The sequence below is a fragment of the Lepisosteus oculatus genome, chromosome 19 (assembly GCF_040954835.1).
Source record: "Lepisosteus oculatus isolate fLepOcu1 chromosome 19, fLepOcu1.hap2, whole genome shotgun sequence".
Taxonomy (NCBI): domain Eukaryota; kingdom Metazoa; phylum Chordata; class Actinopteri; order Semionotiformes; family Lepisosteidae; genus Lepisosteus; species Lepisosteus oculatus.
In genome coordinates this window covers 8280174-8306609 of record NC_090714.1, presented here as the reverse complement: position 1 = coordinate 8306609, position 26436 = coordinate 8280174, and the positions used below count along the sequence as shown (strand labels likewise).

Sequence of the window (26436 nt, the reverse complement as noted above, 5' to 3'; positions counted from 1 at the left end):
GTATCCAAATCAGTTGCTCTGCTATTCTGAAAGAAAGGGTTACTATTATGTTCCACTTTACTGTAATTCTTGAGATGCTGTTTTTATATTATACATACCACCTGCTTGAAGTGCATTTATTTTAAGCATGTGAGTGCATTTAAACCTCATAAGCTTTCGTTATTCTACAATAATATAATTTTGTTAAAAAAACCCAAAGTGCTGTACAAAAGCAGACACGTAAAATGCTGCTGAAACTAAAAAGGAAAAAAGAAGAGCTAATGGACTCAGTGAAACCAACCAAGAGTGAAATGAACTGTTACATTAAAAGTTTTGTGAAAAGATAGACAGTCACAGAGCTCCTGGCTTCAGACAATGAGATCCACTAAACTATCGTTGCCCATTAGTGGCTCAATCACCCACTGTGGGAAGGTACTGTAGGTCTTTGTGACCATGTTTCTCCATATGAAATTGATAAATGATTCATAGGTGGTTTAAACTGCTTTACTGGGGGCATCTTTAAAACTTTTTGTTCTAATCTATGCAAAAAGAAACCCACAATAAATACAATTCTGCCATGTCTTCCAGCATAGTGTGGATAGACAGCTGGCTACTCTTAAAAGAGAATTTTAAAACCTCACTAGCATTAAATCACTCATTTGCAAAAACCTGATCTCATGGAAAGAAATACAGCTATTATATTTTGCTTATAAATATACCTGATGGGTATTGTCAGTTACCTTTTGTCATCTTCAGAGCTTGTTTTATTACCCTCCTTTTCCCAATTATTTTGTATGTGAGCTCCAACTCTTCATATAATTTTGATTATTTCTATTCCACTTTTAAAACTTAATAACAAAAATAAAATAAATAAAAGTACCACTACAGGATTCTGCTGCAAAGATGTTTTATTGAATAGTGCTGTAAATTTTATCAGCGGAATTCCACACTCATATCAATTTCTTTTTGTTTTTAAGGTACATAATAGCAAATAGCAAAAAACTTTGAGCATTCCAGGAAAATTGACAGTCAAGCAGTTCTGTTTCAGAAGAGATGCATCCCACACTGTTCGGTCCAGAACACCAACACATAGGTCCTGCTTCTTTAAATACCTCATGGCGAAAAAATACCATTGAATAAATTTGTGAAAGGGAGCAATGCCTCCCATGACAAGGAGACATGACCAACAGCATGACATTCAGGCTGACCCCAGGAAGCCATTTCAGTGTGGCACATTGACAGAATAGGTGAGAGAAAAAAAATTGAGTACAGAACTTAGGATTCACCCAGTCACCAATTAAGGATTTCATGTTTCTGGGAAGTATCAAAAACAAAGCTATTTTAGGTTCATTATCATCATACTAAAATCTATTAATAAAATTGTTTTAATCAAATCACATCACTGACTTCTCATTAGTATTTTCAGAAGTAATGTTTGTGAAGTGTAGTTATAATCGTTATAATCATAACCGTGTAATGGCAAAACAGTATGGTTTATTGATAGTGAAGTCAAGGAAAATTGCTTGTTAATCGTTTGACACCATGTTGGTTTATCAAGGTCTTTACATCAAAGTGCAGTCTCTGCAACATTTCACAGAGTACCCAATGAAAAGATTACATATTCTAGATTGATGTAGATGCAGTTAATTTGAGTGGACAGCTTTAAAGGAAAATAACACATTTATTTGAATTTTTTAGTTTTAATTTTATTCATGTACTGCTCTTAAGAAAAATGATGCAAACTGAAGTCCTGAATAACTATGTGCACTTGGCACTTAATGTCATCTAACTCAAAAGACCTTTATTAAACCATTGTCTCAATATGGCTGTATTTCACACCCACGTTCACATTCACAAGCAACAAATCGGAAGATTGTCAATTGTGCAAAGGGAAAAGGCAAATGCAGACATAAAGATCTGGCCAGAGATGTGTAAACATTCTTTCCATATATTTCTAGTAATAAATATGAATAAATGTGCAAGCAAAATAGGCTAATGGAAGGATAACACATATACTGTTTTACACTTTAAGCCAAGTGAATTACTGAAAAGTGATGCCTGAAGTCCTCAAAAGTTTAAATTTAACACAGGTGCTTTGGTCTGCCAAGCCTGACCCTGCCCTTCAAATGAAGGAGATTCTATAAGGACTCTGCATTAAGGCCACTCATCAGATGGAATCATGTTGTAAGAAAGTAAATTGATAACTCAAGAAGCACACATTGATATATTGTTCTTCATCCATTATTAAAGTTAACAGAATCAAACTGCCATTGCTTTGTATTCCTGTCAACCTTCTGTAATTTATGGTAAATGAGCTTTAGTTCATACTGGTTGATAAACCTGGATAACCAAAGGGCTGTGCTGCACCAAGTATGAGCTAAGTTGTATGATTTAAATAAACACATTATCTGCACTAAAGAAATAAAATGTGAATTCAGTTACAAAATTGAAATCTGATTCAACACTTCCAATGCACTATCCTTAATAAGAAGACATTAAAATAAGATTAATAAACCCTGGTTGAAAAACAGTTTACATAGTTTACAAGTGAGAGACATTAAAACACAAATGAATACAAGAGCTAATAGCATTTTTTGCATTTTAATGTCTCTTACTATATATGTGAATAATTGAAACTTTAATTTTTAAATTCAAGTGACAGAATTATAATGAATCTAGACATGACAGACAATTATCTTGTCATCTTCAATGATTATATAAGGAGACATAATGTTAAAATTAGAGATAGATGTGAGTTGAAGATCCTTTTTTAATGTTAATATACATTATGGTGTTTAATATATATATATATTTTTATAAATGTTAGTTATTTTTCACTCCCAGTTCTTGTAAAATGATCTTTTGTCCTCACTTCTCATTCTTTTGAATAATTATTATCAACACAGAAGCACCAAGGCTACAGAAAATACAAAATACTGATGCACAAAAGCAATGTAATACCCAGGTATAATGGATTTAATCAAACATTTTCAATGTAGATGTTAAAACAAAATAAAATATATATAAACAAAACTATATGAAATAATTTTTCCATTTTTAACAAGACATGCTGTCAAAATTAAAGCACTACATAGTACTGGGTACAACTTCACTGACCACTAACATAATCATGGCAGCATTAAAGCACAGTCATGATCAACCTCTGGATAGATCACTGTGGGATGTTCCACCACTCTTCGTTTGCTGTTGCAGCCATTTGATGAAGATTAGTTCATCACTGTTATCTACTGCCAGTGGTATGGGTTGGGTCACAGATGTTTTGTTGGACCATGGAGAGAAGAGGCCATGGCATCTGGCCATGGCAACATTTTAACAATGTTTTCCTCACGTCTTCCCATTGTAATTCTGGCATTGTGTGGTCTTGCATTGTCCTTCTGGAAAATTGACACTTCTGGTTTGGCTCAAAGACATTGTCAGTGTATAGCTGAGCAGTAAGGCAGCCATTAATCTGGGCCAAAGGCATATTTGTGTTAATAGAGATTTATCCCCAAATAAACATAATTTAACCATCTTCATTCTTTGAAGTCTAACTGGTGCAAAATGGATTTCATTAGTGAATAAAATACACCATCCCCAATTTCACTCCTGAAGGATCATTTTCATTAACAGTGCAAGCTAAAGCTGTTCTGTTGATATGCAGGTTATTTTTTTTCTGGAATGCTGAGTCATTGCAGAAAATGATTAGGCATATGCATCATATGGATGCCGTGGTCCTGGGAAAATGCAGTGACCTTCCAGGACATTGAGTTTCTCTGGCGTACAGTGTTGACTGTTGATCGTAAATTGGAATTCTTTGGCAACACCTCTCACAAACAGGCCACCATCAATCATACCAAAAGCAAATAGGCAACTGTCACTTCTCATTCTAAGCATGGTTGTACATTATCTTTTGCTGTAATTTAATTAAGATTGTGTATTTCTAAATGACTATACATTTCAGATTCTTCATCAAGTGATTTTAGTAATTTTAACTTAAAGGCTGAACTCTAAGCATATGGACATTTTATAAAATCAGATTATTTAAGCTCACTCTTATTTATCTCATTAAGATATACAGTACATATCATGTGCCAAAGGACATAATGATCTAAAACCTAGACAGCTGCATTATCATTGTACATCAGTGTCTGTGGATATCAAGAAAATGCTTTTTGACCAATGTTAGAGAACAATTCCACTGGAAATATGAGACTTTGTAATCACAATGCTTTCTAGTTTCATTGCTCTATATCTACATTTAATTTAATAGAATTCATGGCATATCATTTGCAGTCTTCAAATAACGTACCATAGTTTTCCAGCTGCTGAGTTACACGCTGTAATAATCTATAGTAGAAATAATAATTTCAGAAACATTAAGTTGCTTTATTTAGCCCTTTCATTAACCATCTGAGTTGGTAAGCTTTCAAAACATTGCTTCTTTTATATGAAAGAAAGTCTGGCAGTTGTTTGTATGAGGATTCTTACTTCTAACCATAGCATCCAAAAATGTCAAGCTTTTGTTTGGTTATCTACAATGCACAATGCACTAGCCTTCATTTCTGCAGTGACAAATACTGTACAATGCATTCCTCTCCACCTAAATGAGTTCGTTCTGTACTGTATGTGGCAGGTGTGTTTTGCCTCTTCTTCAGTTACTGACTTAGTACAGGCTTTCTTCTTCCGAACCCAAGCTTTTCGCTGTAACCATAGAAGTATTTAGTAATTAACTTGGCAAAGTAAATATTAGTTAGGGCAAACAAGCCTTGAACTCCAGAATCCTGATTAATTAAAATAATGTTTTCTGAATGAGCATCTGAGGGCTTAATAACAATGGACTCCTAAGAACCGTAACTGCCTTTAATTAGTCTGTCATTATCTCTCATCAGCCAGCAAAGGACTCCAGTTAGCTGTTTAAGAGCTCTTTGAACTACATGAGGAAAATATCTAGAATGTAGCAAGAGGTGTCCTAATGCAATTGTTTAATTCTATTTGTTAACTGTGGGTGCTTCATGGGTTGCCTAAAAATTACAATTGACCTAGACATTTTGTTTTTGGTATATGGGTCTCTCAAGGACAAAGCTTTGCAAAAGTTGACTGATACAATTACTCCCAAGTTCCATTTGCCTCTCTAGGGGAAAAACGTCCACAGGTGTACGGAATTGAACCACTCTTGCATGCCAAGTAAATATTCCCAGGAGAAAGAGGTGCACAGTGCTGGTATTATGGATTCTGCTAATAAATGCCTGGTAAAATGATTGTCTCAGTTCTAGGAATCTCAGAGACATGAATCAATGCTGCAAAATACTGAAAGATACACCAACATTCACTGGCTGGTGACTTTCACTGATTTTATCCACTGCTGCTTAGAGCTATTTCATAAAAAACATTGTCCAAAAATAACTGCGAGTAGTCGTAGAATCTTTGATAAATTGGGTAGCTTAAATGTGTTCTTGTCATTGTGTTCTCACTGAGTGAGGCGTAAGCAGTTTATAATGAAATTTAAATTACATTATGGGAAACACTTATTAAGGACACTTTACTTGAATTGTTGCAGATAGTTTGCTTAGACTTCTATATATCCTCAGAATTTAAGAACAATAAAAAAATCATCTTCCATTTAAAAATAATAATATTGATATTACTTATATATATTTATGCATGTTCATAATGATTGCCACCATCATTACCATCACCACTAAAACAAGGATAAAAAAAACATGATCTTGGATATGGATAACAGACAATTTACAAACAAAGCCATGATCAATTCATACATGTGGCCACTGAGCTCATTTGCACCTTTAAATTAATGGTAGTGTGATTTGATTCCCCATTTTTAAAATGTGAGCCATTTCATCCCACAGTTTTATGGGATGGGAAATTGTTTGCAAGTTACCGGTTTTCCTCCTGCTCCCACTGGAAGTTCTGGCCTGTCATTTGGTAAAACATCATATTGAAGGGTTTGTAAAATTTTCGGAGTCTGTGAATTACATCAGGATCTATTTTGGGATGAGTTCTACCTTTGGACTTGCCAAGGCATCTGGGAGCACTACTGTCTTCTGGCTTCTTTAAGCAGGGAAATCCCTTGGTTTTATTGAAATAGAAATGTTTATCTGTCACAATTCTTTTGAGTCCAAGAAAGTCCTGCACTTTTCCCATTTCACCAGCTGGATCAACAATAAGCCTCTCCCCACTGACAAAATGCATCTGGGAGAGTGGAAAGTACTGCAACCAGCTTTCCAAGTGGAGAGCATAAATCCCTATTCGAAGAGCGCTCCATGATGCATCAATCAGCCCAAGTGTCCTGTTTTTAAAAGCCAGCACCTCAAAAGTGGGAATCTCTGGTTTCTTAGACAGAGTCTGTGTGTAATCAGAAATAGCTCTGGTCACAGGGTTCCTCACCACCACAATCAACTTTGTGTCTCTTGCCATGGAATGAATGCGCTTTGGAGCATCATTGGTCACAAAGTAGCTGGGCGTTTTCTCCATAGTAATCTGGCCTTCCAACGTCGAGGGCATCAGATCCCTGCCGACAAAAGCACAAAATATAAATTCTGAGTTTAGAAGAATTAAGATCACATTTAAACCATTTAATAGCCAAAGTATTCTAAAAATTTATAACATTTGTTCAGTTGCTGTTATTAGTAATATTTGTAGTATAAACAAAGCACCAGGCACACAGGTCTTTCATTGCTAAAATAAAAAACTATTGTTTATGAAATAATGTTACAGTTGTGCCACAGCAATTTATCACTTTGAGGAAAGTCATATTACTGAAAAATCATCCTGCCTAGATACTGCACAGTGGGTGTACATCTGTGTCAGTGAACAAAAACAAACAGCACAATCTGAATTGACCCAAATCACTCTTTTGTTAAACTGACTTGTCTTTATCATGTCAAGCAAACATTCAAATATAAAGTGTCACAAATTTCTACTGAGGCGCCTCTTTTCAAACTTTTAAAATGGTGTTAAGTTATTAACTGCTGGTACATACAAAAGAACAAAATGTTTTTTTGTTAACTCATTTTCAGGATCTGTGTATGACCTAAGAGTATTGCTAAAAGATATTTTACATAAGAGAAACCCTTAAAAGATGCGTTATAAAAATCTCAACAGACCAGAATTCACATCAGCATCAGAACCTGAAGTTTTTTTTTCAACAATTTCATTTTTATCTAATGTAATACATATTGAAAAAAACATCCACTAAATAACTTGACTGTGTCACATGTGACTTCAAGGGCTGTAGAATTTTAAATGTTAAAGCAAAAAAAAAAATCACTTTATATCATTACCATCTACAATGGCCACATGTGCTATTGTGCCTTCATGAACTCCACACACTCTCCATTGACTCCATAATCGCAGATTTCATTATATGAATACCTTTCAGTTTGTACCCAATGCCTGTCGTATCAGGAACAGTCTATTGCTCTTTTGTCAGGCAGGCATTTAAGGAATTAGCTGTTTATCAAGAATATTCTTTGTGATCATTAGCATGATAAAGCAACTCCCCTCCATGCAGAAAAGTATAAAGTAAAATAAATTTTGTAATTGTAGTATTTAAAATTCTTTTTCCCTGGAGCCCAGGTGTATTACTGTATTAGCATGTTAACTGTAATATCTGCAAATGAGAGAGACCTCTCCACTGGCAGTATCTTACCTGCCTCTCCCCGATAGATCCCTATCATTATTATGTTTAAACAATCTGATGTAGCTGCACAGATTAAGTCTCCTGCTTCAAAATAAAGGATTTCTTTAACCAAATCCAATCAGCAAATACATTTGGGAATTTGCAACAGAAGTCCCCACTGACAGCTGCTAATTTCCTGATTATATTCACACATATCAATAAAAAAGCAAAAGTCAAGTGATATCATCAAGGTGAAAGGATCCAAATATGTCTCTATGTTCTTTCAATTCAGCTTCTGCCAACAGATAGTACTGTGTTCAGGTATTGACCGTCTTTTTCACAAACAGAACACAGTGCGACAATGCAGGGGTCACATTGAGAAGACAAATAGAAAAATAATTTATAAATAAGAAAAATAACAACTAGACAATAAATAATTGATTGATTGATTTTCATTGGATCTGGTTTGCAGTGATTTAGTAATTCCTATGAAACAGCCCTGATTGACCCTTCCTGCAGATTTGACTGGCTTTACATACGTAAAAGTGGACAGTGTTTTAGTTCCAACAGGATATACAGTAATACACTGTATCTGTAGCTCACCTTAGAACTGGAAAAGCTTAGTCTTCATTATGTTCCTTCTATTGTCAGTGAAATAACTGCAGTTTTTTTTCACATTTCAAGGTCTAACACATTTAGCTTTTTAAAGATAGTTTCCAAACATGCATCATGGTTGTGAAGTGGATTTTAGGTGTTAAATGGGATAACAGGTGCAAATGAGACTTTGACTTAATAGCACCCATTACAAATTTCAGCCACTTTATTCAGTCCAAAATTAAAACTTCTGCTTTGTACCTGAGAGCTGGGGGGTGGCATAGAAGACTGTGCAAATCAAGAAACAAGAGAGCGATTTAAAAATAATTCATTTCAATTTCTTGTCTTTATTGGTTTTGCTTCACAGGAAACCCAGACCAGAAACTGTGCAGGAGGGCCATGTGTGGCATAAAATAGATGGGTTATATTTTTAGTGATTTGGAAAGGAACAGATTCTGGAGAACCCATGAGGTCTCAGTTTGTCACAGATGTGTGGTAGGAAATTAGCAATGACAAGAGTGTGAGCCTCCTTGGCAAGGTGTGATGTTTCAAATCTGGAAGAGCCGGTGCTGCTGTGTCACGTGCAAAATATAGATAATCAAAATATTTGTGCGGTAGTTGTTTTAGTCCTCTTTAGCATCACATTTTAAGCATCACTGAGCTCTATTCTTGTGTATTAAAGAAATTTGAAATAAAGCAACACAGACATTTATTATGACGTTCAGCTTACATCCTACAAAAGACATGTACTCAAGGTTTTGAAAGTCCAGATAAATCATTCCTGTGTATCCTCTGTACAACCCAGCAGCATATTTCTGTGGGCAAACAGAGGCCTAGGGTTGTTCCACATGACAAAATTAATGCATCCCAGTGCTGGGGCTACCTGTAGTATTCCTCCCTGCTTTCAAGGCACAAATAAAGGTACAAATCTCTCTATAAGTACAAAACATTTTGAAAATGGATTATGTATGTAGTTATTATAAAAAGAATTATATAAAAAAAGTTCTTTTTTATTTTGGTTACATGTTATCTGTGTTGATAGAAAAATAAAAAAACTGCTATTGTTCCAAAAATGTTCCACTTCAGGAAAAATAAACTTTTTGCTCTGGATTTTTTGAGTCATCTCAGGCCTTTTTTAATAAAAAGAATGATAAAAACACTATCATCTTAATCAGAAGCAATCTAACTCATTATGCATGTGTGATTACAAAAACAGGTAGAATATACATTAGTCATTTCTGCTTTGATTGAGGTCAAACTCATTATTTCAGCTGTGAATCAAATCAGCCATGGATCTCTAAACATACATTTTGAAAATGTCAGGAAGCAGACAGTAGAAAAGAAAAATGGAATTTTGAGCTATTGAAAAAACAAACCCATGTGATCTCTGCTGTGAGTGACTTTTATGATCCTTCACACAAGTAGTTTTGTTATAAACAAACTCCTCTGCTGTAAACAAGTGCAGATGGATAAAATGAACTTTTCTCAAACATCACCTATTTGTCTAATCAGGGGTCACTCTGGAGCAAGTTGTTAAATGCACTGCACACTACTTACAAAAAGCAGCACACCATCTGTTTCTGTTTACTTAATTAGGCTTCACTGCAGAGCCCATAGAACAGCTCTTTGTATAGGCTATACAGTACCTTCAGATAATGTTTTCAAACAGATTCTTTTACACATTTTGCATCTTGATTCTAAGTTATAGCATTGTCCAAGCCTTCATCACATCTATGTAATGCACCCAGGGAACTATTTATATACAGTGTGTATTTTATGTATAAACAAGTATGTAGCAAAAAATATACAAAAGCACAAGAAAAAATGACCTCCTGTAGTACAGTATGGATATCCTCCGATATTTGTCAGCATCCTTCACTAATTCATGATGATATGCATGCAGTAATCTTTACTAATAGATCAGTTACTGAGCACTTTGAAGTCTGGACAGGAGTCAAACAAGGGCCCTAACTCTATTTTCAATATTTGAGTATCATCCCCAGTTGATTAAAGACAAATTTGATACCAAAAAGACCTGCTGCGCAGCACATTTGTCTGTTATTAAAGACAGACTTGAAAACTCAGGCTGCAGGTAACTGTTACGATTCCTGCCCCCCGGCAACGAAAGAGGCAGAAGAAGGCGTAGCCTTAGTTCATTAGTCCACCTATTAGTGTACGCTTTCACCACCATACCTCCGTCTCATCTGGTATTTAAGCATTAGTCTTTCCCTACCTCCTCGCTCAGTATTGGTTTTCCTTTTGAGCTACTTAGTTGCGCTACGCCTTCTACCTCTTCGTACTGTTCAGGTAAAGTAGCGGGAGAACAAAGGTTGGGAGGGAGGAGGAGTGAGAGGCGGGAGCAGGGGACAGAAAGAGAGGCCAATCAAGAGGTGTGAAGTCATAATGGGTGCAGAGAGGTGTGAAATGAAACTTCCAATGAATGGAGAAAATTTAAAAGAACAGTAATCTGTCGTTAAGGGAAGGGAGAATGTGTGATCCTAACTGCAGAATAATTTTAGTTTCGGTGGTCTTTCTGATGTATGAGTTCGGAAAACCGTCTTTGAGAACACAGACGGAGAGATTAGAGTGGTCGTGGCCGTCAGAGGTGAAATGAGAATGGGCTTGGAGAGATCTTTAATCTTCACAGCCCTGACGTGTTCTCTGAAGCGGTCTCCGAGTCTCCTTATTAAAGTCTTACATATTAAAGTGCTTGGCAAGCATGATGTTCATCTGGTGCGCACTGAAAAAAAAATATAGTTTTGATTTATCTAAAACATTCTCAGGTTCCAAGTAAGATAATTGCAAGTTGCCAGCAAGAACAGCAAGAAAAGAATAGATTGTGTTTACACTGTTAATTTCTCATAATTCTCTCAAAATTCTAGAAATACTGTAAATTCCTTTTACTCTTATTATGCAGTTTTATTTTGTTTCTTCTTGCTAAAGAAAGGACATGAGGAATCTATATCCATCACCAATGGATACTACAGTAACTTTCTTTCAGGAACCAGAATAAAGGGAAGAATAAAGATCGCTTATTTATAATGGTATAATGGTCATATTGGTAGAACAATACTGCCATACCATTTTTTCTAACATTGATTGTGCAGAATCCACGTAACAGTATTCACTAGCCTTAATGGCTTTTGAGTCGACCATCTAGCACTTTTTTTGAGTATTTGCTACAATCTAACTACCTGTTTTCCTGATAGTTATTTCAAAACCATAAAGGGGCAATCACCCACAGGAGGAATTATGAGATGACTGAACCTGTTAATTCACATCACAGTTTTTCACAAGACAGAGCTGCTGCAGGCAGCTTGGCAACCAAGGTTTTGACAGGATAGATAATTTTTGCATAAACATGGGCTGTGTAATAAATGTCATTTCTCCTTGCTTCTTGGCACAGTTACTGGGGACCTTTGAAAACACATCAGGCAGATACTGAACTTTAAGCTCTTTGTTTCACCCCCCCAATATTAACTGAATGAGTAAAACCTTTCATCTCGTGAGACCACAGTTTCATTTACAGTAGGTCTTCATAGAAAAATTAGGTAAATTACACAAAAACACCTAAAAGTCATTCATATCCTATTTTCTGAGATAAACTGTCATGTAAAAGGTTAATTAAATAAAGTGCCATCTAAAAATAAAAGTAGTTAATTGAGCTGAATCTGTCATTCTGGACATCAACCAGGAGCACAGTTTAAGCAAAAAAAACTACAGGAATGCTGTAATATGTCATGATATATATCTACCATTTTCATCATAATACTTTCAAATCTGGTATGCAGTCCTAAAATGTTGGATGCTTATGTGATATAGTAATCAAGTGAATGGATATTATGGGTATGAAATGTGTTACTTTCCTTCCAGCACAGACTTAATTCAGTGAAAAATAATAGAAAGTAGTTATTATAAATCAGTCTACAATATTCATGCAAGACATTAGCATCAAGCAAAATGTTTGAGTACAGCTGCATCTGATTGTAGATTGATTGGGTTTCCCTCAAGATGCTGTTATTTCTAACTGGAGACCTGAAGATTCATGTCTGGTACCTGATGGACCCCAAGAGGTAAACTCTTTCCCGTTTAAATACTGCAATCCAAGTCCAAACCTTCAAGGTTGTGATAAACCATATGGGTTTCAAGAAATTGCAGCCAGATCTCTAAGGCTAGTAATGCTAATAGAAACTGACATTTATTTTTTACAATATAATAATCACAGAGCATATGTTGACTTAAAACAGGCCACTGAAAAGGATAATGCAATATACTGTAATTACATCATAGAGTTTATATCAGTTATGCAGAAAAGGGAAAAAAATGCTGTGGGAGATTAAAGAAGCCTTCCAGTAGGCTGACAAGTATTACTTTTTACTTTGACATGCAAAACGAAACAAATATTGGCCAAAAATGTAATTTGTAATCACAATGAGCTGTTACACTCCACCCTTGATCACATGTGGTTCAGTTTGCTTGCTCTGGTTGTGATTGGCTACAGTAAATAACTGTCATTTAAAAATATAATAAAATAGAGTTATATGTTTCGGATTTCACCACATATTTCAGTGTATCAAGAATTCCTGAATTTGGATGTGTCCCTAAGTTATTAATATTGTATAAATCTGCATCACTGCTGCCTCACCTAAAAGTCCAAAGACCAGATTATCTGAACTTCTTTTTAGAATCACACCGTCAGAGGTATAGTAAAGTGCATGTCTGCAACTTTTTCAATTGCTTTCAATGATAAATCAAAAGGTATACTGTATAGGGAATGTACAGTTCTAGCAGGTGGGATTCTCCAATGAAACTGAATCTCTAATGACACCATTGGAAACATGTTCTCACTAATAACAGTATACTCCAGAGTGGAATCACATCACAACATGCAAGCAATCATAGGCACAAATGGCGAAAACACTGAAGTGATACACCTTCTTCTGTTTCATGCTAGTGTTGCCTGTGGGTGTGTTCTGTATGGTCCTATTTGTACAAGCAATAGATTCATTGTCCAAAATACAACTAATGTTATTAAGCACAGTGGTTCTGAAAATGGCAACATGTACTTTTTGAGTCTTACTAACTTTACATAGGAAACTTGCTGTCCCAGTTTTAGAGAGCTAGTGTTCCCCAAGGAATAAATTAAGATGGCCCAACTGTACTGAGCTAGCATTACCTGAGGACCATAAGGACTGGAACACACCCCAAGTATGCTAACAAACAACTGTTGATTATACATAAAGTGTATCTATTTTGGTACCTTAGTGGTTACAGCCTAAGAAATCACATATTTAGATCCTTTTTGATAAGTTCTTATACAACAATGTGTCTGGCAAGTTTACAACAAACACTCTCATCTCCTCTTCCAAACAGTGACATTTAAATTTAACTGAAAACCCAATTTTGTGTAAGAAGCTGTAATCTTCCAGAAGTAGGTTGCTGAATAACTTTTTTTTGTCCTATTGTAGAGACAAAAGTCCAGTAAAAAAGGCAAGCCACCACAGTTGTCACCTTGAGGTAACTTGTTCTGTTCTGTAAATGGGAAATTCTCAGCATAAAAACTGCATGCTGTAAGCACTAGCCACAGCTGAACGCACTGGAAGCAAGGCCTCAAATTGTTATGTGCAGAATTTTAGCAGCTCTGCCGCAAGTGAGCAAAACTGATTAATATGACAGAGCAGGAGAGATAGATTCCAAAAGAAGTGAAAACAGCTAAAAGCACTCATCCTACCACTTAGGAGCTTGTGCTGCTGTCCATGCATGAATGTGCCAAAGCAGTTTTCTAAAGTCCTTTGCATGTGTGACAGTGTCAATGCAGAGGAACCATCCATTAGGGCGCAGTTAACTACATGGACGCACTTGTCAAATGTGTAAGCTGTGGGAAAAAATAAAATAAAACACCTTGTTCAAGGTCAAGGTGAATGAAACATCTATCCAATTTAACTTTGTATATTCTCTGTGCTCTAGCTATGTATAAAGTTCATGAAATTAACTGTAATGGAAACTATAAACAACATTTTATTGGTTAGGATTTTGTCATATATAATATGTACAATATATTGTATATGACAAAATCCTAACTGGAAAAATGTTGAAGTGTTTTTGGTCAGCAAATAAGAGCAAAACAAGTAAAAAAGTTATTTGAATCTAATATGAAGGCCCATTCTTGCACATAATGATTGTTGGATATTTTATCTGAGTGAATCTGTTTTTCAAAAGAGCGCCATTTACAGAAAAGTAAAAATTCTGCTAAAATAAATCTTAATAAAAATTCTTGGGATAACTCTTACAATGTGGGAATGAATATTCATCATGTTGAAAGATCACAGGATCGCACAGAATTTAGTGCTGCTGTAGCAGTATGAGGATTACAGTTTATACAATAAGTAGAAAAGGGTACAGTGAAGTGAGATTAGTATTGACAAGAACAAGCAAACTTTTACATAGTAACTCCCACTTCGTCGTTAAAACGTGTGTCCCTTAAATACACAAAACTCTCTCAATCTTTTGTAGTTTCTTCTCTATGCATATGCTCACCGATCATCAAATATGCTTACTGGAATTAATCAGATAGCTGCCAGTGTTCCCAGTTTCATCCCTGTTGATGTATAAACTGGAGTCTTGCAGCCCAGTGATGCAGAACAACGACTTTGCCAATGTACAGTAAGTAGGTGTCCTGTGGGGATTTCTATAGGGATTGCTGGCTTTTTCAGTTTATCAGTGTTCCATTATTTGTGTTAAAAATGTTAGGTACAAATACCCTCTTTGGAAATTTAAATTGAAAAATAAACTTTTATATAGTGGTGATATTTTATACTGTTTTGTAAAATGTGCCAAGACCTTTGGGTATTCTGTTGTCTTTTATGCTAGGATTTATGGGCCTGGAAACTGTTTAAAATAGTCAGTTCATAAACCAAATTATTCAATTTCATGGTGGTGTATGATTGTATTTCTTAAGTAACTACTCGATTAAATAGTACACTCAGGAAAAAGACTCTTAATGTACTGTCACTTTGGCAGGTTCTGGGCATAACCATTTCTTGCGTGCTGCTCCATCTTACGTCAACACTGCTTTGGGTGGGGTGAGAGGTGGCAGTTACTCCCATCTTTACTGTCATAACCAGTCTATCATCATTTACAGAGCCAAGCCCTGCCAGTGCCTGGATGCAGGTTAAATGTTCACAACAGGCTGAGTTGTTGCTTAGCATATTCATGCAGTTTTCCTAGCAAAATCATACTCTGCTGAAAATCATTGGACCTTAAATATAGACATAGACAGCATGGTGGACTGTGTCATTGACTACATTAACTTCTGCATTGACAACATCATCCTCACCAAAGATGTACACTGCTTTCCCAATAACAAACCCTGGATCACCAGCAACCATAAGGATCTCCTGAATGACAAGAAGAGAGCCTTTAGAAGGGGGGATAAGGAAGAGGTCAAGCGTGTACAGAAGGAACTAAAGCAGAAGTTAAGAGAGAGCAAGGACGCCTACAGGAGGAAGGTAGAGAACAAGATACAAAGGAATGGGGTGAGGGATGTAGGAGGGAGAAGCATGAGAGGGCTGGGGGTGCAACAGAGGGGAACCTGGAGATGGCCAACAAGTTGAACCAGTTCTTTAACAGGTTTGATTCAGGGCCCTCCGTGGCTCAACACCCGTCCCCCCAAAGCCACACGCTCCCTAAGCCTTCACTGCTGCGACTGCCCAACACGTCCTCATCCCCCACAATCATGGCCGCCTACAACTACAGCCCCCAACAGCTACTCACCCCCCATCCCCCACAGCTGCCACTCTCCAACACCTCTGTCATTAACACCTGCAGCACTGACACCAACGCCCAGGCTAGGCTAATGGCTCATCACGGCTGACCAGGTGAAGAGGGAGCTGAAGAGGCTGCACCGGAGTAAGGCCACAGGACCAGATAACGTCTGTCTAAGAGTTCTGAAGGCTTGTGCTCCAGCGACTGTTCAACTTGAGCCTGCGCTTGGAGAGAGTCCCTGTGCTCTGGAAGACATCATGCCTGGTCCCGGTACCAAAGAAAGGGCACCCTCTGTCCTCAGTGACTACAGACCAGTTGTGCTGACTTCACACGTCATGAAGACACTGGAGAGGCTGGTCTTGTCCCACTTGAGACCCCTGGTCAGTTCATCACTGGACACCCTACAGTTTGCCTACCAGCCCAGTGTTGGTGTGGAGGATGCAATCATCTACATGTTGCAAAGGGCCTACTCACACCTGGATAAGGATGGCAACACTGTAAGGATTATGTTTTTCGACTTCTCCAATGCCTTCAATACTATCCAGCCTTTACTTCTAAAGAGGAAGTTGGAGGAGATGCAAGTCGGTGCCTCCATGATCACGTGGATCACTGACTATCTGACAGGCAGACCACAGTCTGTGAGACTTCAGAACTGTGTGTCTGAACAGGTAGTAAGTAACACAGGGGCTTCTCAGGGGACAGTTCTTTCTCCATTCCTCTTCACCCTCTATACTTCGGACTTTAAATACAACTCAAAGTCATGCCACCTGCAGAAGTTCTCAGATGACTCTGCAATTGTGGGATGTATCAAGGGTGGGTGGGTGGGAGGAGGAGTACAAGGGACTGGTCAGCAGCTTTGTGGAGTTGTGTGGGGAGAACCACCTGCAATGGAATTTAACTTAGACGAAGGAACTGGTGGTAGATTTAAGAAGGAAAAGGGGCAAAACCTACTCCTGTCTATATCCATGGGAGTGGCATGGAGATGGTGGACTCGTACAAGTACCTGGGGGTGCACATCAACGAAAGACTGAAGTGGTCTAAGAACATCAAGGTCATTTACAAGAAGGGTAGATCAGTCAGCTGTGGCGAGCGCCATTTTCCACGCGGTGGTATGCTGGGGCTCTGGGATTAGAGCAGTGGATTCTAACAGGCTGAACAAGCTCATCAGATGAGCAAGCTCAGCCATTGGGTCTGTCCTGGACCCCCTGGAGGTAGTGGCTGAGAGGAGAATGGTGTCCAAACTAGAGGCGATCATGGACAATGTCTCCCATCCCCTCTATGACATGCTTGTAGAAATGAAGAGCACGTGGCAGAGTAGTAGCTGAAAGAAGAATGGTGTCCAAACTAGAGGCCATCATGGACAACGTCTCCCATCCCCTCTATGACATGCTTGTAGAAATGAAGAGCACGTTCAGCAATAGACAGATCCATCCAGGGTGTGACAGGGAGCGCTACAGGAGGTCATTCTTGCATTCTGCCATAAGACTGTACAAAGCATCCAGTTTGCGTCTGGGCAGAGGCAACATTGACATTGACCCATTTCTGGACTGAACAGTAAACTACTACAGCTGTTCTTTTTCTTTTTCCGGTTTACAACCGTTTTTATGCAATATATACATATATATGCCAGGGACTTAATACATTTATATTTATATTTATATTGTGCAATACAATTTTTTGTGTACTGTTCTGTTCTGGTTTGTTCTTTGTGTGTTCTGGACTGTGAGTAACTCTTCTTAGTGCACTTCTCACTGTACTGATTGTATTGTATGTATTGTATTATTATTATTGTATCATTCGTTGTTGTCAATTATTGTCTGTGTTAAGCTGCTGTTACACTGCATCTATCAAATGGCACCCTTGATTAATACCAGAGGTGTTTCAAGCAGTTAATTATCAATTTATTCAAAGAAAATACTGATAACACAAATGATACTGGTAACAGTTTTTGCATCATGAAGACTTAACTGATCCTTTTACAAAGGAACTTGGATTAACAAAAAAAATCAGTTGAATCTAAAGGTGCTAGGAGATAGAGTGTAATGACTGGCACCCACCTGAAGTTGTTTAAAGATCATAGTCTTCTACAGTTTTCTGAGATTCATCTAAATAATTTTTATTTATTTAGATGAACTGCTTTATCAAGTGCAGGTTCTCTGGGGACTCCAGAGCCTAAGCCTAAGCCAGTAAGTAATACAGTAGGATCAAGGCAGGATGCACCCTGGACACGATGCCAGTTCATCACAGGGCACACACTCAAGCCAGAGCCAATTTTTCCCAGAAGCCATTTAACCAACCTGTATGCCTTGAACTGTGGGAAGAAACCAGAGCACACAGCACAAACTGATGCAAACATGGGGAGAACATACAAACTCTATGAAGCTGCAAGACAGGAATGCTAACCACTCCATCACCACGCCAGCCGCTGTTAGAAATGTTTCCCAAAAAATGCACTCTGGCATTGTGTTCTTTTGCCTTTGCTACTCCTCGAACTATATAAAAGTAACTCTTATATCCACACATTTTCAAAACCATGGGTTATTTTTCATTTCTCTTGAAGGTAATGCATTCCATGATCACTAACGTTGCTAGTAATTTACCTGAATTGGATGTTGACTTGACTGAGTCTGACTGTTGGGAGGGAGTTAGGGTGTGAATGCCAAAGAATCTTTTTTGTTCTTTTTTGATTGCAGAGCACAAGAAACTCAGACTTTCAGGAATGCTGCCATAGGCCATGTACATAATCTTTCTCATATAGAAATGTACACTCCTCATATTTTCCAACACCTTCCTCTGGCATGAGTATATGTTAAAATTCACTACATATTTTTTATAGTCAGCAGCAATAAAAGCTAGATAATTGAACAAGAAAATAATATGATAATGATTAAATTGCATCCTTGAAATATAAAACACATGCTGTGCTCTTGATAATTATCAAATGTGTGGACATGAAGCATTAATTACTGTACAGAGAAGTAGAACATATCAATGTAATTAACAGAAAGCTAACATAAAACATTAAGTGGATCTATTCCGTTTGTATTTCAATGTTCTGAGTGTCATATTTAGTGTACACCAAGAGCAGCAGAATCTGAAAAGCCAAATTAACTTGCTCTGTCAACGTCTGGGAAAAACATTAAAAAGGAAAAGACATTTATTTTTTATTTTTTCTCCCTCAAAGATAAATTGAGCCTAGAGAAAGGGTTTATTTTATGTGAGGAGGTGGTTAATGAAGTATGAGAGGGAAGGTGTGATGTGGCCTTTAAGAGCTGAGAGCGTGTAGTTACTGATGGTGCTGACTAAACAATGAAGCTCCATAGCCTCTTTTAGAGACCAGGTCAAGGTGCTTTGGGTAACTCTGCATCACAATTTCATGAATTCTGTATTCATAGAAACTATTTCTAAATTTTATGCTTGGACACATTCAACATTATCCATTCCAGCCAGTGTGAGTGGAGTTCCTTTGGAGAGATGGTATGTAACTGAGGAGGTGAAAAGTATGACTCTTTTACATTTTACAATTGTTTCATCAACAGAAGCCAAAAAAGAATAAAAGGCTGATAAATGGGCTTCCAAGTAATCCTGTCCCCAGAAATGTTGCAGTTGATGCTCATAGCTGACCTGTATCTGCATTTCCTACATACATACTGTATGACAAAGAATGATCCATATACAGTAGTTAAGCCATAATGGCATCACAATGCTACTAAATGCCACACTGCCAGTCTGCCAGTTTACTAGTATGTGGTTAAATTAATCAAAAGGAAGGCAGGCAATAAACTTCTCATTACACTTGCCCAGGACAAACAGTTCAATTGATGAACAGATTTCCTAGGATTTCATTGAAGGCAAGAGCAAATTACACTGTTTGTATTCTGTTTTCTGAGTGTGATTAACACTTTCCTTATATCATATAGTATGATGCATTAGTGCAGCACAGAAGTTAAATCTTTATCAAAGGTGAAAGGAAATGTTCACTCATTTTGAAACATTGTAACTCAATTGAGAATATTGAGAATTATGAAAATTGAGCATTTTCTCTCACTTTTGATCACCTAAGCTTTCCAAATGTCAAGAAGTCTGTATTCAATCTAACATTTATGAACAGAAATTACAGCAGTCATAAAATAACATATACTGTATGTAATGTACTATATGTGTAGAATTTCTATAAATGGCATTAGTGTACAAGAAAGCATTTCAAATTGTGTAGAGACTGGGTATCATAAAATCAGCACCTAAATATCTTCAGACAAAAGAAGACTTTTTAACTGAACAAAATCAGTTACTTTTACCCAAAGAGGTCCGGGCGGAACAATGCCTGATCAGGTCACCTTTAAAAAGGCCTTAATTCAAAGCTTAGGTCACTGCAAGAAAAGGGCCACACTTAGTCAGTTTTCTGTGCATTCCATAATGCCTTGAATGTCACCAGAATGTCACCAAAAGCAAGGGAGAGGGCTATTGGCATGCTGCAGGCAGGCATGTCATATGCCAGCATTGCCAGACACTATGGAGTAAGCTGCTCCACTGTGTCCTGACTGCAGAGAATGTTTCAGCAGACTGGCAGGACAGATGACCACTCAAGATCTGGTCACCCTCGAGTGACCACACCAGAACAGGACCGACACATCAGACTGTTCCATCTGAGAGAAACTGCCAGCAGACACTACGCCTGCATCAGTGATAGGACAGTGAGGCTCCATGCTGCTGGTCTTAGAGCAAGACACCTCCTAGATGTCACCCTTTTTGGTCCAAACAGAGACTGCGATGGACTCGTCAGTAGTGGCATCAGATCGTATTCATGGATCAGTCACTCTTCAGCATGTTCCACGCAGACAGGAGGGGCTGAGTGTGGAGAGGAGGTGTTACATTTCTTTTTTCCATCAGTGCTTTACCAAAACAAGCAGAAGACAAAGCAGACAATCTCAATGAGCTCAGCTTTAAGTAAAATGAATAATATGGTGCAGTGAAAGTCAGACGCCAAGGCAGAGTAAAATGTCAAAGTAAAAAAATTATACAGTATAGAAGAAACAGGAAGGTAATCACAGGAAATGCAACTCAGCCCTGAGTAAACCAAATATTTATATTACTTTACAGTATATTACTCTCTATCCAGGCTTATACACTGAATATTTTTTTAAAGTTAAACTTAAAATATTATTCTACAAAACAAATGCTAGTTCGTAATCATTACTTGAAACTTAGTTAAACTGTGTAGAAGACCTGTAGGTCCCTTCTTAAATCCTACAGATATAGGTAAAGACCTGTAAAAGATTATTTCTGAATGTCACTTGATCTGTGCTTGCATCGTACCATCCTGACAAAGCAGAGCCCAACATGGGGACAAATATTGGAAGATGGACTATACAGATGGGATGCTTTGACGCTAATCGTCTCAGACTGATATATGGGTGCTTCCAATAAAAATGCAGTACTGCTCTTCTGTGACTCTTCGAGGCAGACATCAGCTCTTATTGAATGGTGCCTTAGATTAGGAGAGAGCTAGCTTGACAGTAGGGAAAAAATCAATCAGTCTAAAGAAAGAAATCTGTGGATGTTTATGTCACAGAAGCAGAGACCCAAATATTTAATTTAACCAAACAGAAAATAAAAAAGTTGGAGTACAAAACACTTCACACCAGACAGACTGAATTGTTGGGTCTATCATATTGTTCCCATAAGTACAAGCATAAGAAAGGTTACATACAAGTGGCGATCTTGCCAATTTGGCTCTTTAGATAGTAGTTTACTGACAATCAGGGGTTAACTAACCTTTTTCACTGTTTCAACACATCCCTCAAAATTAAGCGGACATTTAAATTGCAGTTATTATTTACTATAAGTTATTCTAATGGAAGAACTGTACCTCTGCTTAACATAAGGACTTCAGCTTCTATAAACATTGCAAATATATCCACTAAAGCAGCACTGACCATGTGGTAGGGCCACAGGGTTCTGACATTTAATTTGATCTTGGATCCATTCAGACAAGGTAGTTATTTTTGCCACTACTATGCAAATAAACATTTCAGTGTAGAACATGCTGTTGTTCTGCCATCTCTTTATAAAAATGACATTTCACTGTTGCTCACAGAACACTTTTTATACAGCACTTCATCTCTACATTATGTGTTCCAGCTCAGTCATTATACAAAATACTGTGCCGTGTCAGCAATGTGTGATTTCAGATGCGTAAAGGTTAACAAAACACATCAAACAATGTACAGGGTGACAGATTGATTTGAAGCCTATACACCATTTAGCTGGAGAGTTTTACAAACCTTGCCTTTTCTCCTGCATAAGATTATTTGAGGGTTTTGTGATATATTGAGATCTCTGCGTTATGTCTCACCTGTGTTTATTTTGAGCTCTTTCCAGATGGCAGACTCTTAACATATAACTGAGCTGAGTGTTGTTTGTTGAAGAAAAAAAATGCTGCAAGGAACCTGTGAGGCCCCTTGGACTTTCAATGGATTTTCATTACATTTATTTAATATTGGACACAAAACAGGGAAAAAAACTGCTGTGTCCTTCTGTCATCCAGAATGATCAACCTTTTGCCAAGTTAGAGATGGAAACAAAAGCTAACACTCCATATTTATTTCAGCAAATGGGTTGTGCTGAAAAGTCAAGCCTGCCGGGAACATGGGGTGGAAATAAAGATGTTTCACCTTTTTTTAAGGTGAAGAATCATGTCAATTTTATTAATTTTTTATTTTATTTCCTTCACTACCAAATTTATAATGTCACCTGTTTTCCTGTAGAAAGAAAAAAATCTAAATTAAGTAAACACTGCCTCACAAAAGTATTCAGAACCCAAATTACTGCTCATGTGGCTTCATTGTCAGGTGTCATTGTCAGTCAGAGCAGAATAAGCCAAATATAATTTTGTTACAGATGGTAAAGGGAATAAAGAAAAATACGTTAAAAATGCCCTAGAATGCAATAAGTTGTCAGAAGGTTTGAAACTGAATTTGAAATAAAAATATTGATTAGAAAAAGTGTAAGTATCATTTGTAATCCAGCAACATTTGAAAAAAATGAAAGGGTCTGAATACTATTGCAAGGTACTGTAAGTACGGCACATATTTTAAATACTGTAGAACACTGAAAAAATCATGGCATAGATGATTTTCTTGAGAAATGGGCTCCAAAAAACAATGTTTTGTGTAGTTTTGTGGGAGTCAACATGCAAGTGTCTTATTTTTCTGCTGTTTTACATCTACTTACTTGCTAAACTCCAAACCACTGCTCACGTGGCTTCATTACCAGGTGTCATTGTCAGGCAGAGTAGAATAAACCAAATATACAGATGCAGCCATTCAAAATGCGCGGGCGATACCGCATTATTTTCCGGTACGCTGTACGCAGTCTGTCGCGAGTTACCGGTAAATACCGCGAGTTACCAGTAAATACCTCAAAAATAGCAAAATAATAGTATCCGGAATTTCCGCAAGGTGGAGCTAATAAAGCTCAACCTCTCATGTTTGAGCTGTCGCCATCAAAGTCTTTAACGAAGATATTACTAATAGTATTAATAATTAATGACCTTGGACAAGCTGTAAGTGTAAACTCAAAGTATTGCCCTGGTCCACATTCCTTTTTTCATTGACCGTCTTTGTAAAAGTAACACCACAGCATTTCGGAATCACGCATTTTTTTCCAATCATGCAAAGTACAGTAATTTTTGAGAATCGATTCACCATGCCTTTCACATGCTCATAAAAGAGATTGATTTAGGAACATAAACATATTACTGTATGCAAACTGTACTGTATACAGTATGTATATGTATATTTAATGTCTTAACTGTGCCCGTTTAAGTATTGAATATTCATATGGAATTTTACCACTGAAGGGAAATCTTAGTAGCTGAGCATAAAAAGAATAGGAGCATACTGCAACGCGTGTGAAGGCCATAAACGATATTAATTTTGGAACATAAACATACAGTATATGACTGGTCTCGGTACTTTAAAGAAAACATACACGAAACATGGTTTCATTATGACCAGAATCGGTCTTGAGATATTTTTAACTTGATTTACAGTATTTGAGAGGTATGTCTTAACACCGATACTACGTAAATACTGCTCACGTATATGTTTCTAGGTTTATATTATGCATTTCATACGGTCAAATTACTTTTGAGCAACTAATAAGAAGCGCGAAACGGTATGCCCAGGGCGTTTTAGTTTCGTTTTGTGCTGGGACTCTGCTTTAACAATGTCGCTGTGGATTGATTAGAGATATCAAGTACATACAAGTCATTTTTTAAAATGTTGTATTTCGTCTTTTAAAAATGTTACGAGTACATCATATATCAACAATTACACAGGTTCTGTTTCCATATTGCGGATTTTGGTTACGTAATATTATTTTCTAAATTTCACATTGTGAATATATGATTTGGGCAAACAGAGCCACAAATAAGTACTTTATGGGTTTTTTTTTGCAGTTTTATCTAGAACAAGCGATGCTTAAACCTTTGTCTGATTCTTGTGAAACTATCCACACGACAGTTACAGTACCTAGGAGTTGACTTCAGTGATGTCACTGATGGGATGTTTCTAAAAATCCATCCTCTGTATAACTTTGTTCATGCACAAACAGTGGCATGTTACATTATAATTTGGGTGTCACCTCTTGCCAGAAAGCTCTAAATTGCATTTTGAGTGCGGTTTTTTACTTTTTCTAAATTGCAACCCATAAATAAAGCTGATAAAGTTTAGACTAACTGTATTCTAAACTGTATTACGACAGCACATTGGACAATGCAACGTAAATTGCAAAAATGCACTTGCAATCTGTCCAAGCCCTCCTACGAAAATTATTTAAACTGCGACACTTATCATTCATCTCTAAATAAACTTTATTTTATATAGCGTTTTAAGCGAATAGGTAATTAGATTGCTCATAAACCTAATCGCTTTTTCTACATAAACACAGCGTGATTGCTCTCTGAAAATGCTTTTCCTTTATATTTAGCCTCAGATTTCAACTATAGATTGTATTATTATAAACTTTCTTGGAAAAATGTATTTTATGTAAACCATTTTTGCTATTAATTCATTTAGGGCTAAAATACGTTCATTGTCTTCCAATCGAGTCGAGTTGACATTGGAAGCTTACCACTCCCGGACTGTTACACCAACGCATTAGCATGTTAAAGCGATTTCATTGAGGAGCCTAGCTACCAGTTAACACTGTACTTCCTACTTTGAAAATACCCGTGAAACCAGTTTAATTCATCACAGCCAGCACTCCGGCAGAGAGGGGGTTGTACTCGTAAAGTAGAAGCAGGCGAGATTTCCAGCGAAAGACACCTCCCCCCCCCCCTCAAAAACCCAGTAAGTACAGTACTAGTTAAGAAAGGCGAGGCTCCGCAATGAAATCGCTTTAACATGCTAATACGTTGGTGTAACAGTCCGGGCGTGGCAAGCTTCTAATTTCAACCCGACCACGGCGAAAGGAACCCTTCTTTCATTTGAAGACAATGAACATACTTTAGCCCTGAATGAATTAATAGCAAACATGGTTTACATAAAAGCCCTTTTAGCCTTTGTCACTAATGAAACAAAGGTTACTAGCCTTTGTCACTAATGAAACCACTAAATAAAGACATAAATATAAAAATCTTAAGATTTTTAAAATACATGACTTTGCTAAAATTTATTTGAAAATAAAAACGATTACAAACGCCAGGGGAGAGAGAGAACAGGGGAGGGATGTTGGTTTTGCATAAGGGGTGGGGCTATGGAAATGAGGTTTGTTTGGGAATGTGGAGTTACATGTTCTGGCTGTTTGTGAATTATCGTTGTTGAGTATGGAGTGTTGAGGTATTGATTTTGTGTAATGGTTTATGTTGAAAATTGAGATGGATTTTGTTTATGATAAAGAGGATAAACTGGGATGGGAGGAGGGTTTGGTTTTGCATAAGGGGCGGGGTTATGATAATTGGTGGAATTTGCAAGAGTATAATGGTTTGATATATTTGATTTTGTATTGTGGTCGTTATCTATGTTTTTGGTTGGTATTATGTTAATATGGTTGTTTTTGTTGGTTGGTTGTTATTATGGTTATTAATAATACGATCTATAGTTGAAATCTGAGCCTAAATAAAAAGAAAAAGCAAGTGATTAGGTTTATGAGCAATCTAATTACTTATTCGTTTAAAACGCTATATAAAATAAAGTTTATTATTAATTTGCTAGACAGAGCGGTGAACATTATTATGCATAAGACAAAGATAACGATCTCGATCAGTTTAGAAATCTGTGTACGCTGTAAGGTTTTTACTTCTTAAACTTTTAAAATACACGTTTCGAATAGAAAGAAATCCTCTTCCTGGTACAGTCGCATGAAGAGAGAGGCGAAACAGCCCTACACAGCCCTGTCGCAGTACACAAATATAATCATATCGTTATTAAATTCTTTAGATACGCGATTCCATATTA

At 37.1% G+C, this 26436-nt stretch overlaps 1 protein-coding gene across 1 annotated transcript in view; it reads right to left on the bottom strand.

The window, feature by feature from the left end:
- Nucleotides 1-875: 875 nt before the first annotated feature.
- The window catches only part of hs3st4 (heparan sulfate (glucosamine) 3-O-sulfotransferase 4), a 134583-nt gene continuing 109022 nt past the window's right edge, over nt 876-26436 (bottom strand). The window contains exon 2 of the mRNA XM_006637100.3: nt 876-6508. Within this exon, the coding sequence (XP_006637163.1) occupies nt 5875-6508 (634 nt within the window). The 3' untranslated portion in view covers nt 876-5874. The remainder of the gene's footprint in view (nt 6509-26436) is intronic.